The sequence below is a fragment of the Pelodiscus sinensis genome, chromosome 4 (assembly GCF_052426305.1).
Source record: "Pelodiscus sinensis isolate ZL-2025 chromosome 4, ASM5242630v1, whole genome shotgun sequence".
Lineage (NCBI taxonomy): Eukaryota > Metazoa > Chordata > Testudines > Trionychidae > Pelodiscus > Pelodiscus sinensis.
In genome coordinates, this window is record NC_143055.1 from 123,754,382 (window position 1) to 123,769,180 (window position 14,799).

General features: G+C 45.7%; 1 protein-coding gene across 10 annotated transcripts in view; it reads left to right on the forward strand.

The window, feature by feature from the left end:
• Nucleotides 1–14,799, forward strand: part of WDFY3 (WD repeat and FYVE domain containing 3) — a 314,732-nt gene that overhangs the window by 222,719 nt on the left and 77,214 nt on the right. For 9 of the 10 annotated variants that reach the window (XM_075929522.2, XM_075929521.2, XM_075929520.2 and 6 more), the window contains 4 exons: nucleotides 662–897; nucleotides 3,797–3,931; nucleotides 4,494–4,673; nucleotides 13,720–13,953. In XM_075929522.2, coding sequence (XP_075785637.2) covers nucleotides 662–897; nucleotides 3,797–3,931; nucleotides 4,494–4,673; nucleotides 13,720–13,953 — 785 coding nt within the window. The remainder of the gene's footprint in view (nucleotides 1–661; nucleotides 898–3,796; nucleotides 3,932–4,493; nucleotides 4,674–13,719; nucleotides 13,954–14,799) is intronic. The other variant, XM_075929524.2, reaches the window with a different exon arrangement.

Here is a 14,799-nt window from a genome sequence, read left to right on the forward strand (position 1 = left end):
ATTTACCAGTGCTGTCCAGTCAGCACTTTTCCCAATCCCTGAACATTTATTGGAGCTGGGATAAATTGTCTCTTGTGGCTTCCAGTAGCTTTTGCTTAACTCTGGCTTAATTTTCGGTAGGAAATTAAGAATTTTTTAATCATATTTAATTAGTAAAAATTAAAACCTAGTCATATATGAAGTATCTGGAAAGATGTTCAATTTCATTGATTCACATTCGGCAATCAAGTTTACTCTTCACAACATAAGATGACTAGTTGGGATTATGATGAAACTTTCCTCCCTCTGCATTGTAATATAATTTATATGGTGTCCTTTTTAGGAGTTTTAAATCTTCCTCTGAAGGTTCATTACTAGCTCTTATCAGAGCTTAAGTGGATAACTTATTTGAAGTAGCATTACTCTTTCTGTTTTCACTGAGAAATTCGTACTATAACATGCATCTGATTCTGAGATGATTTTATGACTAAGTTTTTGACATTGCTTTAATGAAAAATTAATAAGTTGATATTAATACGAATGTGATGTAAATGTAGAAATTCATTTTTACTGTTTACTTTTAAAGTGCTCACTTCTGTGCTTAAATAAAACAGGTTATGTTATAAATAGGTAATTTGCATATTAACACTTTTGGCTCTTTTTTTATTTCCCTTTCTCTTAGGGTTCAATGTTGGCAGGAGTGCTGGTGGCAGATCAACTGTCAGGGAAATTAACCGGGATGCTTGTCATTTTCCAGGCTTTCCAATTCTTCAGTCATTTCTCCCAAAGCATACTAATGTACCTGCACTCTATTTCCTCCTCATGGCACTTTTCCTGCAGCAGCCAGTCACTGAGCTGCCTGAAAACCTGCAGGTCAGTGCACCTGTCATCAGCAGCCGATGTAATCAGGGTTGCCAGGTAGGGATTATCTAGAAAGATCTCAATATAATTCTCTGTAACACGGTTAATTGCCCTCAGGATGATTCCATGGACAGTTTATCAGCTTTGTCTTCAGATATTTGGACTCACATTGTGACGAAATCCTCTGTCATGTGACATGTTTTTGCCATAGTTGCTGCTATTATGCGCTGACTGGATTTCTTATAAAAGAAACAAAATTTCTCCCAATATTGTAAGAAATAGTAACTGAGTTCTAGATTTTGTGTTCACATCCAGAGAAACTGGCCCTTGTGTCTGTGTGGAGTCCTGTTGAAGTCAACAGGGCTCTCTGTAGACCCTAAGGCACTGCCTGTAAAAATACAGTTGTAAGAACAAGGTCAAAGTGATGATGTCATTGACTATGGCTTTATTTTTTAGAAAAGTGTTTTTTCTTGTTTTACAATAAATTTTATTGGGTGCACATTACTGGAGGAAGAAGAGGGGCAGTGGTTACATACAGTGCTGAGGGTTTAATAGGAAAACATTAAAAAAAAAACTTTTTTCTAAAATGGCATCTAAGTTTATGTAGGAATCCCAGTTACACTATTGGCCTTCACAACATCCCCTGGCAATGAGTTCCATAGGTTTACTCTGTGGCGTTGCGTGAAGTAGTACTTTTTTGTTTTTAAACTTGCTGCCTATTAATTTAATTGTGTGATCCCTGATTCTTTGGTTACATCATTTACTTTCTCCCCACCATTCATGGTTTTATAGCCCTTTCTTATCCCGCCCTTTAACTGTCTCTTTTCCAAGCTGAAGAGCCCTACTCTTTAATCGCTCCTCAAATGGAAATGATTCCATACCTCTAATCATTTTTGTTGCCTGTGTTTGCACTAGGGATGTGAATGGTTAACTGCTTACCCGGTAAGCATCACCCTTATGCTTAACGTGATACTTACTAGGTAACTGTTAACCAGTGCCCAGAAACAGCCCCTATGATAGAGAGCTGCTCCAGGGCTGCTGTGCTGTGGTCTGGGGTGGCCAGGATGAATCGTCTCCTCTTCCCCTTTTCCCCCATTCCACTTAATCAGTTAAACCTTAGGTTTATCCAGTTAGCTGATTAAATGGCATTTTACATCCTAGTCTGTACTACTTCCTGTGTAAAACATCTGAATTTTGAGATGGGGGAGCCAAAACTGTATGTATTTCCTGTTGTAATACATCTGTTTTTCAGATGAGGAAGCCAGGACTTTATGTGTGGCTGTACCATAGATCATATAGTGGGATTTTGATATTTTCTGTCTTATTTCCTGTCCCATTCTTAGTACTGTAGTTCCTAGTATTTGATTAAATTTTTGGTCCTATGCTACACATTGAGCAGGTTGTTTTTTGGGAAACTATTCATGATGACTCCAAGATCTTTTTTGAGTGGTAACAGCTAATTTCGACCTCATCATTTTATGTATAGTTGGGATTGTATTTTCCAATATGCATTAGTTTTCATTTATCAATGTTGAATTTCATCTGCCATTTTGTTACCCAATCATCCAGTTTTGTGAGATTCCTTTGTGACATTTCACAGTCAGCTTTGGACTTAACTATCTGGAGTGATTTTGTATTGTTGACATACTTTGTCACCTTACTGATCATCCCTCTGCAGATAATTTATGAATATGTCAAACAGCCCTGATCTCAGTACAGATTCTGTACCCCGCTACTTATTATGCTTTCAGCCATTTCGCGTGCTTTTGAAGTTAGGTTTACCAACCTGTATTTGCAAGAATTGCCTCTGAAGCCTACTTTAAAAATTGGCATTGCATTAGCTATCTGGCACAGAGGGTAATTTAAGAGATAGGTTACATGCTATAGTTAATAGTTGCACAGTTTCCCTCACATCCTCTGCAATGAAGACTAATGCAGAGAACTCATTTAGCTTCTCTTTGTCTTCTTGAGAGCTCCTTTAGCACCTTGATTATGCAGTGACCCCGCTGATGGTTTGGCAGGCCCTTCCTGTTTCTGGTGTATTTAGGGAAAAATTGTTACTTTTTGGGTCATCGGCTTGTGGCTCTTCAAATTCTTTGGTGCAGTATATGTGTATCAGAGATTCATATAGTTAAAAGCTAGAATGACTAATGTCTTTGTGGTTCTGAGGGAAAATTCCTACTCTAAATTGATAAACTGCAACTTGGAATAGGCAAGCAACTCACATTGCTTTAGAAGCAGGAAATACAATACAAATATTTGAGTAGTATCTCTTGATAAAGATGTTCTTTTGGTCATCTCAATTTCCATAAATATTAATGCATGATAGCCCTGTTAAGTAAAACTTGTGCCTGTTGGATATTGAGAAAAATTTCTGAAACTCTGGTTTTCCTTTAAATAAATTTGAATTTAGTCAGAGTACAACAGTTTTAAATAAAAAATTGCATAGTTAATATTTTAAAAAAATACCATTTAAAATCAGAGGTTGATCAGTGTTTTTAAACAACCATATCATTTTGGAGAGGGAAGCTGGTCATTTAATTTTTTTTCTTTTTTGTTTTGTTTTGTAATAGCTTTCTCTGAAACTTGATGAAAAAAAGTTTATTTTTTAAATACGCAGCACACATTTGTTCAGAAAACGGATCAAGTAAGTTGAGATGATAGCATTAGTTCAGTATCCTGTTGAGAGATTTTGATTGAGATTTGGAATAGTGTGAAAGAAGATGTTTAGCTCATTGGAGAGAGGAATGTTCAATTAATCCTTTTCACAGCATGATCTTTTCATGCAGTTTTTTGAGGCTGGAGCTTGGAGAAAACATAGTTTAGTTGTATTTATGTAGCTATAGCAAAATAAGAGAGCAAATCACTTAGAAATAGAGAAAAGCAGAAAATGAATCAAGTTGCATAGGAACGAAGGTTAATTTTGGCTTTCTTTTTCCCCTCTCATCTCCAATAGTTTGATCTAGATTCTATCTGGACATTTATATTTGGAGTTCCTGCCTCCAGTGGTACTGTGGTGGCCTCAATCAACAGTGTTTGCACAGAAGCTGCCTTTTTATTATTGGGAATGCTCAGGAGCATGCTGAATTCAGTAAGTATAAAGTCCTGTTGAAGCCCCTCTATACAGACCCCCTCATCTCTATTGTTCTTTATTATAGCAATTGTTCTTTATTATAGTACAGGTTGAGCCTTCCTGGTCTGCCACCATTGGGACCTGACTGGTCGTGAATGAGGGGATTTGCTGGACTGGGGAGGTCCCCTGCCAACTACCCCCACACCCGAAGAACTCTTTTGGCTTCTCTAGCCTGTGCCTGGCCCTGCTGCCCTCAGGCTTGGGCTCTGGCCCTATGCCCCTTGCTGCTGGCCCCAGTGGGGCTCCCAAGGGCTAAGGCTCCCCGGTCGCTGGGGCCAGAGCTCCATGGCCACCGCCCACCCACCCCTGCTGCAGAACTCCCAGCTGTGGCCCACCCTGCCACACTTCCAGCCCCACCGCCAGACCTCCTTGTCCCTGGGGTCTGTGGTCCAGGAACATCCGTGGTCCTGGACCAAAGAGTCTCAGTTTTGGAAGGGAGATACAATCTATACTTTAGAAAGATAATTGTTTTTTAACTATTGCCATTTACAATAATATTTGCAATTTCTTTTCAACATAGCCATGGCAGTCAGAGGAAGAAGGTTCTTGGCTTCGAGAATATCCAGTCACTTTGATGCAGTTCTTTCGATATTTGTATCACAATGTTCCAGACCTGACTTCAATGTGGATGAGCCCAGAGTTCCTGTGTGCATTGGCAGCAACCGTGTTTCCATTCAATATCCGACCTTATTCTGAGATGGTAGGTAACTGACCAATAGAATACACTCCAGCTAGGGTTTTCACTTGCCTGTTACGTCCCGCCAATGTTAGCCAATTGACCGCATACCACGGCGAACAGGCTACAAGTTTCCCCAAAAAAAAAAAAAAGCCTTTATAAGATAAAAGTAGGTTCTTAGTGGTGGTTACAACAAGGTCTCATGATGGTTCTCTGAGGTTCCATTGTAATTTCTTTTCTGAAATCCATTTTTTAAAAGGTTTGTTGCCAGTCTGGACTTGTGTATTCGGATTCTTAGACCAAGAGCATGTTGAAGAAATTTACTCATTTTATTGAATATATTTCTTAGGTGCATTGTGTTTGCATACCTCTTAGGTGTTAATGCATTTCCCTTTTCAGCACCTCTTCAGAATATGGCAGGGCAATTTTACCCCCACTTTACATGTGGGGAAACTGACACAAATAGCTTAATTTACTTATTTACCAAGGTCAGAACTACAAACACAATTTTTCCAAATCCTTCTCCACTGCCTTAACCACATTCCACTCTGTTACTCTCTGAGGGTATGTCTACATTACAGAGTTAATTCGAACTAACAGACGTTAGTTCGAATTAACTTTGATAGGCACTACACATACAAACCGCTAGTTCGAACTTAATTCGAACTAGGTAAACCTCATTCTACGAGGACTAACGCCTAGTTCGAATTAAGTAGTTCGAATTAAGGGCTGTGTAGCCACTTAATTCGAACTAGTGGGAGGCTAGCCCTCCCCAGCTTGCCCTGGTGGCCACTCTGGGCACCACCAGGGAAACTCTTCTGCCCCCCTCCCGGACCTGGAGCCCTTAAAGGGGCACGGCCTGGCTACGGTGCCCGTGCCACGTGCAAGCCTGCCAGCACCCAGCCAGCAGACCCTGCACCTGGCACGGCACGAACCAGCCACCCGCTGCCACTCAGCCCTCCGCCTCTTCCTGGGACCAGGCTGGCGGCTCCCGGGAGCCTGCCCGGGTCTGCAAGAGGCGGGCGCCCACCTGGTCTAGTACGGAGATCGTGGACCTCATCCACGACCTCCGCACTAGGCACAGGAAAGTGGCCGTCTAGGGCAGGATAGCTGCCAGCCTGGCCACCCAGGAGCAGGTTTGCATGAAAATCAAGGTGGTCCAGTGAGACCCCGACCCTGAGCTTAGAATGGCCATACTGGGTCAGGCCAAAGGTCCATCTAGCCCAATAGCCTGTCTGCCGACAGCGGCCAACACTAGGGACCCTGGAGGGGATGGACCAAAGACAATGACCAAGCCATTTGTCTCGTGCCATCCATCTCCAGCCTTCCACAAACAGAGGCCAGGGACACCATTCCTACCCCCTAGCTAATAGCACTCCATGGACCCAACCTCCATGAATTTATCTAACTTCTCTTTAAATTTTGTTATAGTTCTAGCAGCCTCCTGCAGCAAGGAGTTCCGCAGGTTGACTATTTGCTTTGTGAAGAAGAACTTTCTGTTATTAGTTTGAAGCCTGCTACCCATTCATTTCATTTGGTGTCCCCTAGTCCTTCTATTATGGGAACTAATGAAGAACTTTTCTTTATGCACCCTCTCCACACCACTCCTGCTTTTATAGACCTCTATCATATCCCCCCTCAGTCTCCTCTTTTCTAAGCTGAAAAGTCCCAGTCTCTTTAGCCTCTCTTCATATGGGACCTGTTCCAAACCCCTGATCATTTTAGTTGCCCTCCCCTCTCCCACCCTCTCTCTTCCCCTCTCCCACCTCCTTTTCCCAGTCTCCCTGAGTTTTGTTCAATTAAGAGAGTTTCTATTTTTGAACACACGTGTCCTTTATTTTGTACATCAGGAAAGGGGGCTAGGAAGGGGTAAGTGGAAGGAGGTGAGGGAGGAATGGGGTACAAGCTGCCGATGGGGAGGACTGGGGTGGCTCTGCGGGTTCCTCAGGGTGGAAGCTCTCCTGAAGCCCCCTGTTTGACCCTCCCCCCGGATGGCAGCCTGTAGCAAGTGCAGCCGGGCTGATGGCCGAGTGCTGTGATGTGCCGAGTGTGGGCACTCAGGGCACTCCAAGCCAGGACTGCTTTGCAAGTGTGGAATCCCTGAGAACTGTCTGTCTGGGGTGGGGGTCGGGTCCCTTTAAGCACAGCCCTCGGCTAGCCTGAAACAGCAGCTCCGCGCTCTAAGTCCTAATCTGATGCCCTGCCGGCACTGCTTCCGGCCATCCTTAAGCTCGGTTCAGGGTCCACTCAATGTGGACATGCTAGTTCGAATTAGCAAAATGCCAATTCGAACTAGTTTTTAGGTCTAGATGCACTAATTCGAATTAGCTTAGTTCGAATTAACTAATTCGAATTAAGTTAGTTCGAATTAGTGCTGTAGTGTAGACATACCCTGACTGTGTCTACACTGTGTACCACCACTAGATGCAGATGGTAAGGTACATGTAACCACATGACTCTGTGAAAAGCAGGCTGCAGTCCACATTGTGGTACATGACTATACGTGTCTGTGAGAGGCTGTGGAGGGGGAGGCAATAGGAACAGACTCTAGCGCTAGGGAGCTGCCAAAGGCTTTCTTGTAGTGGGGAAAAGACTCTGGTAGTAGGACGCTACATAGCTAAAAATAGCCATGTGGATGAGTAAAGCATTACTTAGATATGTAGAGAGCTATGTGGGGTGCATACCCTAAGGGTTTGAGCCTCTCTAACTGTTCATCTATCTTTCCTGCTGTTTATAAGCTTGTGTGATGGCGTATTGGGGTTCCCCCAAATCCTGCAGCCCCGTAGCAGCAAGAACAGACTCTGCCCGTCGTAGAATAGAGAGGGGTTTATTGTTCCTTCAGGGTACAGCACAGCACATATGTGATGTGGCTACAGGGGCCAGGGGCCCTCAGACCCTAGGGTTAGAGTCCATTGCCCCTAGGCCCCGGCTTAGCCTCTTCTCTCCGTGCTTCCCAGAGAGCAACTGCCTCCCTCCCAGGACCTGCCCCCCCAGCCAGGTATTGGTCTCCATTTTCCTCCCTTTGTGTGTCTCCCTGGGAGGCTGAGCCTAGGTGTCTGGGTTAATACACATTTGAGAGAGTCAGTGAGAATCTCACATCACAGCGCAGGGGGACACCGGGTTACAGAGCAGACAGCCTCCCCCATGCCACATAGCAAGGAAGATTTACGGTTTATAGAGTCTACATGCTGCTGTGAGGAGTGTAAATGGACTCATAGATTTTACAGATGTACTCATCAATGTTACATTCAAACCCGAAGAGGAGGCAGGAGTTATAATTTCTGTATTGCCTCCTTTACATGCAACTTGATAAAAATTCCGTTTTTCTAGCTGCTTCACTCTGAATGTCACACTATAGCTCACACCATCATACTTACAGAACAATAAGGGAAAGGAAAAGAGAGGTTCTCCATGAGTGATGATGTAATACCATTTTATTAATTGAAATGTTGACAAAACTATAATCAGAGATGTGAAGAAGTTTAATAGAGAATAGTATGCTTTCACAAACTACTTCCAGTAGATGCAGCTAATGACATAGTGTATCCACATCATATGTAGGCACAGTGTTGGAAATGTACATAACTGCATGTCTTTGGTACAGATTTTCTTTTTCAATGTAAATTTAATTTGTGTTTGAAATAGGTGCACTCATAATTCATTAACGTTAACTGATTTGTTAACACGAGCTGAAAATATATTCTTCAAGTGCTTACTCTTGTCCATTCCATGTAGGTGTGTGTGAACTACATGCACAGATTGTCGGAGAGTTTTCCCTTACCGGTACCTGTCGGGCCAGCAGGGGAACCCCCTGGAGTGGACCTCCACCCCCTCAGTTTCTTCTTACTGCCTGTGACAGTTGTTGGCACTCTTACCTCATTTGCTTGCATGGTTCCAGAGGCATTCACAGTTAGCTAGAACCTAGATGAGTCCCTTTGTTTCACCAAGTTGCTTTCCCTATCTGTTAATAAGTTGTTAATTTATCTTTATAGTTAGCTAGTGTTAGTGTTGGGTTGGGGTTCGCCTGTTGTGCCCTGTCCTGTCCCCAGGGCATGCCAGCGCCTCATGGCTTTAAGCCCTGTGAGGACTGCGCTAAGCCTATGCCCTGTGGGGACCTGCATGATTCATGCTTGAAGTGTCTGGGTAAAGCTCACGTCCCAGCAAACAGCAAGATTTGCTGTAGTTGCAAGCCCCAGACCAAGCATATGAGAGACTCATGCCTGAAAATACTTCTGATGGATGTAGCGCTGGAGTCCCACAGCGCACTAGCCTCAATGGCATTGAGACACCCTACTACCCAGCACTGTTCTCAATCCCTGGTGCCCCGTAAGAAGAAGAGGATGGAGAGGGGCTGATCGCCACCTCAGCACATGCCCGTTGTGTGCCTCCAGTCAGGGCATCCTAATGTGTCAGCACCAGCCTGTAGACCTGCTGCTCCTGCGCTTGTGCACAGCCAGTTGAATGTGGTCAGGGAGCGTAGCCCAGAGGAGGAGCTGTGGTGTTTGTTGATCGGCCCTCCACACCAGATTCTTTCAAGGTGGCATGAGAGCTGATAGCCCGCCCTCAGTGCACCATGATCAGTCTCATGCCTGCACCAAGACATCAGCACCGGACCCAGGCAAACGGTCATTGAGGTCGGCACTGGCTGCATCTTCACTGAAGACCTCAGGCCCAGCAGCACATATGGTGCTGCACTTGCCGGTGCGCAGGTTGACACCAGCACTGGCTGTGGCCATGGCACTGGAAGCGACACTCTCCCAGGAGTCAAGGAAGAGCTCATCTTCCAGCATCCCTATTCCAGCAGCACAACCTGCGGCACCAGAGCACTTGATGCCACAACTTGCCTATCCATCACCAGGGCAAGCTGGCAGCAATGGTCCATTACTCCACCCAGCACCACTTGCTGGGCCCATCTTTGGCACCACCACAGTCAGAGTCCGTATGCTATTCAGACTCTTACGCGGAATCAGTGCAGTCACAAGCTTCAGCCTCATGCTTCCGGTCCCACCACCAGTCTTGGTCTTGGCACCACTCCAGATCCCGGAACCGTTCAAGGCCACAGCAGCATTCCATCTCCCAGCACCTCTTGCACCACCAAAGTTCCTTCGGCCACCTCAGTGACAACATCCAGACCAGTGGCCTTTCTGGACTCTGCGGGCCTACCACAGGGCACAGGGGAGAGCCCCGTCCATTGCAGGCTCCTCACGCTCGGGGCCAGGCGATGTCAACCCAGAACGTTTTCCCTAGGCCATGGATCAGAGTCCTCCAAATCACCTGGTTCCTTCTCTGGCCTCGGAGTGACCTCAGGAGTATGAGGATTCGAAGGTACTCATCGTCCTTCCCAGACAAGGGCCTGCAGTTGGCTTCTCCATCGATGCCAATGATTGATTCTTGGTCTCACCAGGACCTTCTCAAGACACGGGCACAGCTCGAGTGGGCATCAGAGGATTTTGAGCCAACAGTGGACATCCTCAATTTGGAGGCCCAGTCTCATATGGTCCTATCCTTGTACAAAATGGTGGGCAAAATTACAAAGTCCCTCTGGCAAACGCCGGCTTCTGTACTGCCCGCGGATAAGAGAGCTGAGTGGCAGTAGTTTGTCCCACAGGCAGGTCATGAGCACATGTTTTCTCACCCACCACCAGGCCTGATTGCGATGCAGGCAATCCAACCCAACAATAGGGAGGGCAAGGGGTTGGACCTCTTGGATTGAAAGACCTATGTGTCTGGGGGGTTCCTGCTCAGGATTGCCAACCAACAGGTGCTCCTGAGCAGGTACACTTTCAACACTTGGACAACGATGGACAAGTTTAGGGAGCTGCTGCCCCAGGACTCCAGGCAGGAGTTCAAGGCCCTGTTGGAAGAGGATAAGGTCGTGTCCAGGCACATTGGGTGCCACGGATGCAGCGGCCAGTATGTGACAACCAGCCTTGTCTTGTGGAGGAGTGCCTGGCTTCAAGTGTCTGGCATCCCGCCAGAGGTCCAGAACACTATTCAGAACCTGCCATTTGAGGGAGGCAGGCCTGTTTTCCGAGCACACCGACACCAGCCTCCATGGGCTGAAAGACATTAGGGCAACCCTCAAGTCCCTCTGCATCCACACCTCAGCCCCGCAGAGACAATCTCTCCCTAGGGCCCCCTCCTGTCTGTTCCAGCAGGGAAACAGGCTGGACTTCTTGGGGTGCAGGGGCTGCAGCAATAATAGAAATACCAGGTGGCCGTCCCGCTCTTCATCTGATCGGGGGCATAGGCCCCTCAAACAACCCCCGGACCCCAGGCCAAGCCACTAGCTGCCCCCGCCCCAGCAGACCAGGGACACGGGGAGCAAAGCCACAGCAGCGGCGGGACCCCTCCGCCTCCCCGGCTTTGCTCCAGGTGTCCCTGGTCTGCTGGAGACGGTCCCCAGCAGACCAGGGGCACCCAGAGCAGCTTTTCTCGCCCCGGAGGTCAAGGTGGCGGGACCACTGCGCTCTGGGCGGTCCCACTGCCTGCGAGCTCTGGGGCGAGAGAGCCCCGTTCGTAAGTCCGCGTAACTCGGGGACTGCCTGTAGACCTATTCGCCACCAGAGCAAACAAAAAGTGCCCTCTTGATTTCTCCTGGGCGGGCATCAGAAAAGACTCACTTGGAGATGCTCTTATCCTCAAGTGGGATTATCACCTACTCTATGCATTCCCTCCCTTTCCTCTCCTCGACAGAGTGAGGGTCATTCTCATAGCCCCCTGTTCACCTCGACAACCGTGGTTTTCTTTTCTGAACACAGTGGCCCTACATTGTCCAATCACACTTCCATGGAAACTGAGTATTTTATCCCAACTGGGAACCGAAGTCCCGCATCCACAATTTCCCACGCTTCACCTCAAGGCGTGGTACCTGGGCATAGAATTGCAGTGTTCAGACCAGATACGGGAGGTGCTCCTCCACAACAGGGCCCCCACAATGAGAAAGAAATACAGTAATAAATGGTCTCGTTTCATACCTTGGGCTGCTTCCTATAACATACCGCCAGAAACAGCCCCTCTAACTGTAATCCTTGAATACTTAAGCAATCCCATCTTTCTATCAGCTCAATTAAAGTACACCTCATAGTCCTAACAATGTTCCACATGACCATTGATGTCCCATGATCTTTGCACATCCCATGCATGATCAAATACTTCCTAAAAGGCCTACAGGCATTATATCCTGACATATAATGGGACCTACGTCTGGTATTAACCATGTTTACAAAACCCTCATTCAAGGGGGTTCATATATCTCTCAAAACAGCGTTCCTATTTGCAATAATGTCAGTCCACCAGGTGGGAGAGATGGATGCTCTAATGGCGGACCCGCCATTCACCATCTTTTTTAAAGACAAGGTTTCTCTGCGGACACATCTGAAGTTTCTTCCCAAAGTACACTCTGAATTCCACATTAATCACTTACCTGTATTCTTTCCCAAACCTCACACCAACTCCTTTGAGGCACAAATGCACATGCTCAACATCTGCAGAGCACTCTTCTTCTACCGCCACTGAACGAGACCCTTTAGATTGTTCCCAAGACTTTTTGTCTCCATTGCCGAGCGTAGCAAGGGATATCAGATATCATCTCAAAGACTATCCCATTGGATCTCCAAATACATCAGAATGTGTTACGCCACCTATCTCAGTCCATGTACACTCCATGAGAGCAGTCGCCACTTCGATCGCTTACCAGAGGAAGGTTCCCATTGATGATGTATGTGCTGCTGCTACATGGGCATCAGAACAAACTTTCGCAAAGCGCTATGCACTTTCTACTGGCCCTCTCCACTCCACAGGAATGTCAAAGGCAGTTCTGACAACAGCTTACCTGCCTGATCTGAAGTCCCTACCTCCATAGGACAATTTGCTAAGAAGGTTACTTACCTTTAGTGGTAACTGTTGTTTTTCGAGATGAATGTCCCTGAGGGTGCACCACCCCACTCCCTTCCTCCTCTCTACTTGGACCCAACTTTTCTGCCAGGGTAGGCTCCAGAGAGAGAAAGAACTGAGGGGAAGGTGGCCGTGTATGCACAGTAGTGCTGAGCGGCACCCGCACACCTTGCATACAGCACATGCACAGCCCCCCAGTGCACTGCTTGGAAAAATCTGGTCATTTGGTGCTGGGATGCACCGACACCTGCTGTGGTGCACCCCAATGGATGCTCATCTCTACAACCATCAGTTACCGCTAAAGGTAAGTAACCTCTTTTTATTTACTTGTTCCCATAATGTAAGGACTAGGGTCACCAAATGAAATTAATAGGCAGCAGGTTTAAAACAAACAAAAGGAAGCTTTTCTTCACACAGCGCACAGTCACCCTGTGGAACCCCTTGCCAGAGTATGTTGTGAAGATTAGGACTTTAACACAGTTCAGAAAAGAGCTAGATAAATTAACGGAGATGGGTTCATCAATGGCTCTTAGCCAGAATTGGTAGGAATGGTGTCCTTAGCCTCTGTTTGTTTGGAGATGGATGACAGGAGAGGGATCACGTGATGATTACCTGTTTGCTCCCTCTGGGGCATCTGGCATTGGCCACTGTTGGAAGACAGGATACTGGGCTAAATGGACCTTTGGTCTGAGCCAGTATAGCTGTTCTTTTGTTTTTATGTTTAAATATTAGATTTTGCATATGTCCATGGTACTTAGCTGAGTTTGAAATTTTGCTCCCTTTTGGTAAATCTCAGCGGTTTTTTCAAAAGATGACAGTTTGTACCCATTAATGAATTTGATGGGGAGAAAATCTTGCTAAATGGAACCTTGCTATATTGCTCATGTAATTTTGGTATAATAGTATACAACAAGCATCTTTTTCACTCTTGACATGATATCCGTCATTGGCACAAAAGTGTGCACGTGCATTTGTGTAAATTTTAAAAAGAGAGAGCTGGGGAGTTCATCCTGCTTCACACTAGGGAGCTGGGACCTGGGAATGACCATCCTTCGAAAACGGTATTTTCAGAGAGACAGAATTAAGGGCTAAATAAATAATTGATATACAATCATATAGAAGGAAAATGGTAACTGTTAAATGGAGTTTAAATGTGTTGACTTTTTTTGGATAGGTTACTGATCTTGATGATGAAGTTGGCTCCCCAGCTGAAGAGTTCAGAGCATTTGCAGCTGACACTGGCATGAACAGGAGCCAATCAGAGTACTGCAATGTGGGCTCCAAGACCTACCTAACCAACCATCCGGCCAAGAAGTTTGTGTTTGACTTCATGCGTGTGCTGATAATCGACAACCTCTGCCTCACACCTGCTAGCAAGCAGACTCCACTAATAGACCTCCTGCTAGAGGTAGAACTGTGTTTTTCCTGCTTTTATTACAGAGAAAATTTCATGTGAAACTTTTTTTGTATGTGGCTGCTTTTTGAGGTTGTATAAATATTGAATATCAGTTTTAAATTGTCATTTCAACATCAACTAGTGGACTTTAGAGACACTGTTATGTACCCATATGTGGGGGGTTTTCTCTCCATCATTGAAACTTGAAAATAACATGAGAGATACAATCACAGTCAAGCATGGATAAGTTACTTAAAAGGCCTCAGTATATAGACATTAATTGATTATTTAAGCTGCTGAGTGGACAGTGTGGCATGGGGGGAAAGAGCATTGATGCTGCATTCCTGCAGTATTCCAACAGAGAGAAGGAAGAGGACATTCAGCTAGGTAGGATTAGTAATGTACTATAATAAAACTCATGCCTCTTTTTGGGCTCATCTAAACTACAGGGAACAGTTGACAGAAGATATGCAAATTCCATGGGAATTTGCATATCTTCTTCCGATCACACTTTCGAAAGCGGCAAACCCTCCTCCTGCCCCTTGTCGAAAAGCCTCATAAACCTCCTATTTTGAGGCAGAGCGGCTTTTCGACGCAGGGGGCAGTTTGCCAAAAAAGCCGCGTCTTAATTACTTTTCGCTTTCAAAAGCTCCGCTTTCTAAAGTGCGATCGGAAGAAGATATACAAATTCCCGGGGAATTTGCATATCTTCTTTTGACTGTTCCCTGTAGTCTAGATGAGCCCTAAGAGTGGGTAGAAACAGGCATTGTACGCAGTCTTGCTTTCCATAGCTTTCATGGTTTTTCTAAGTGAGTGTCAGAAGTTTGTGTAGCTACCCCAAAAAGTAATATTGAAATA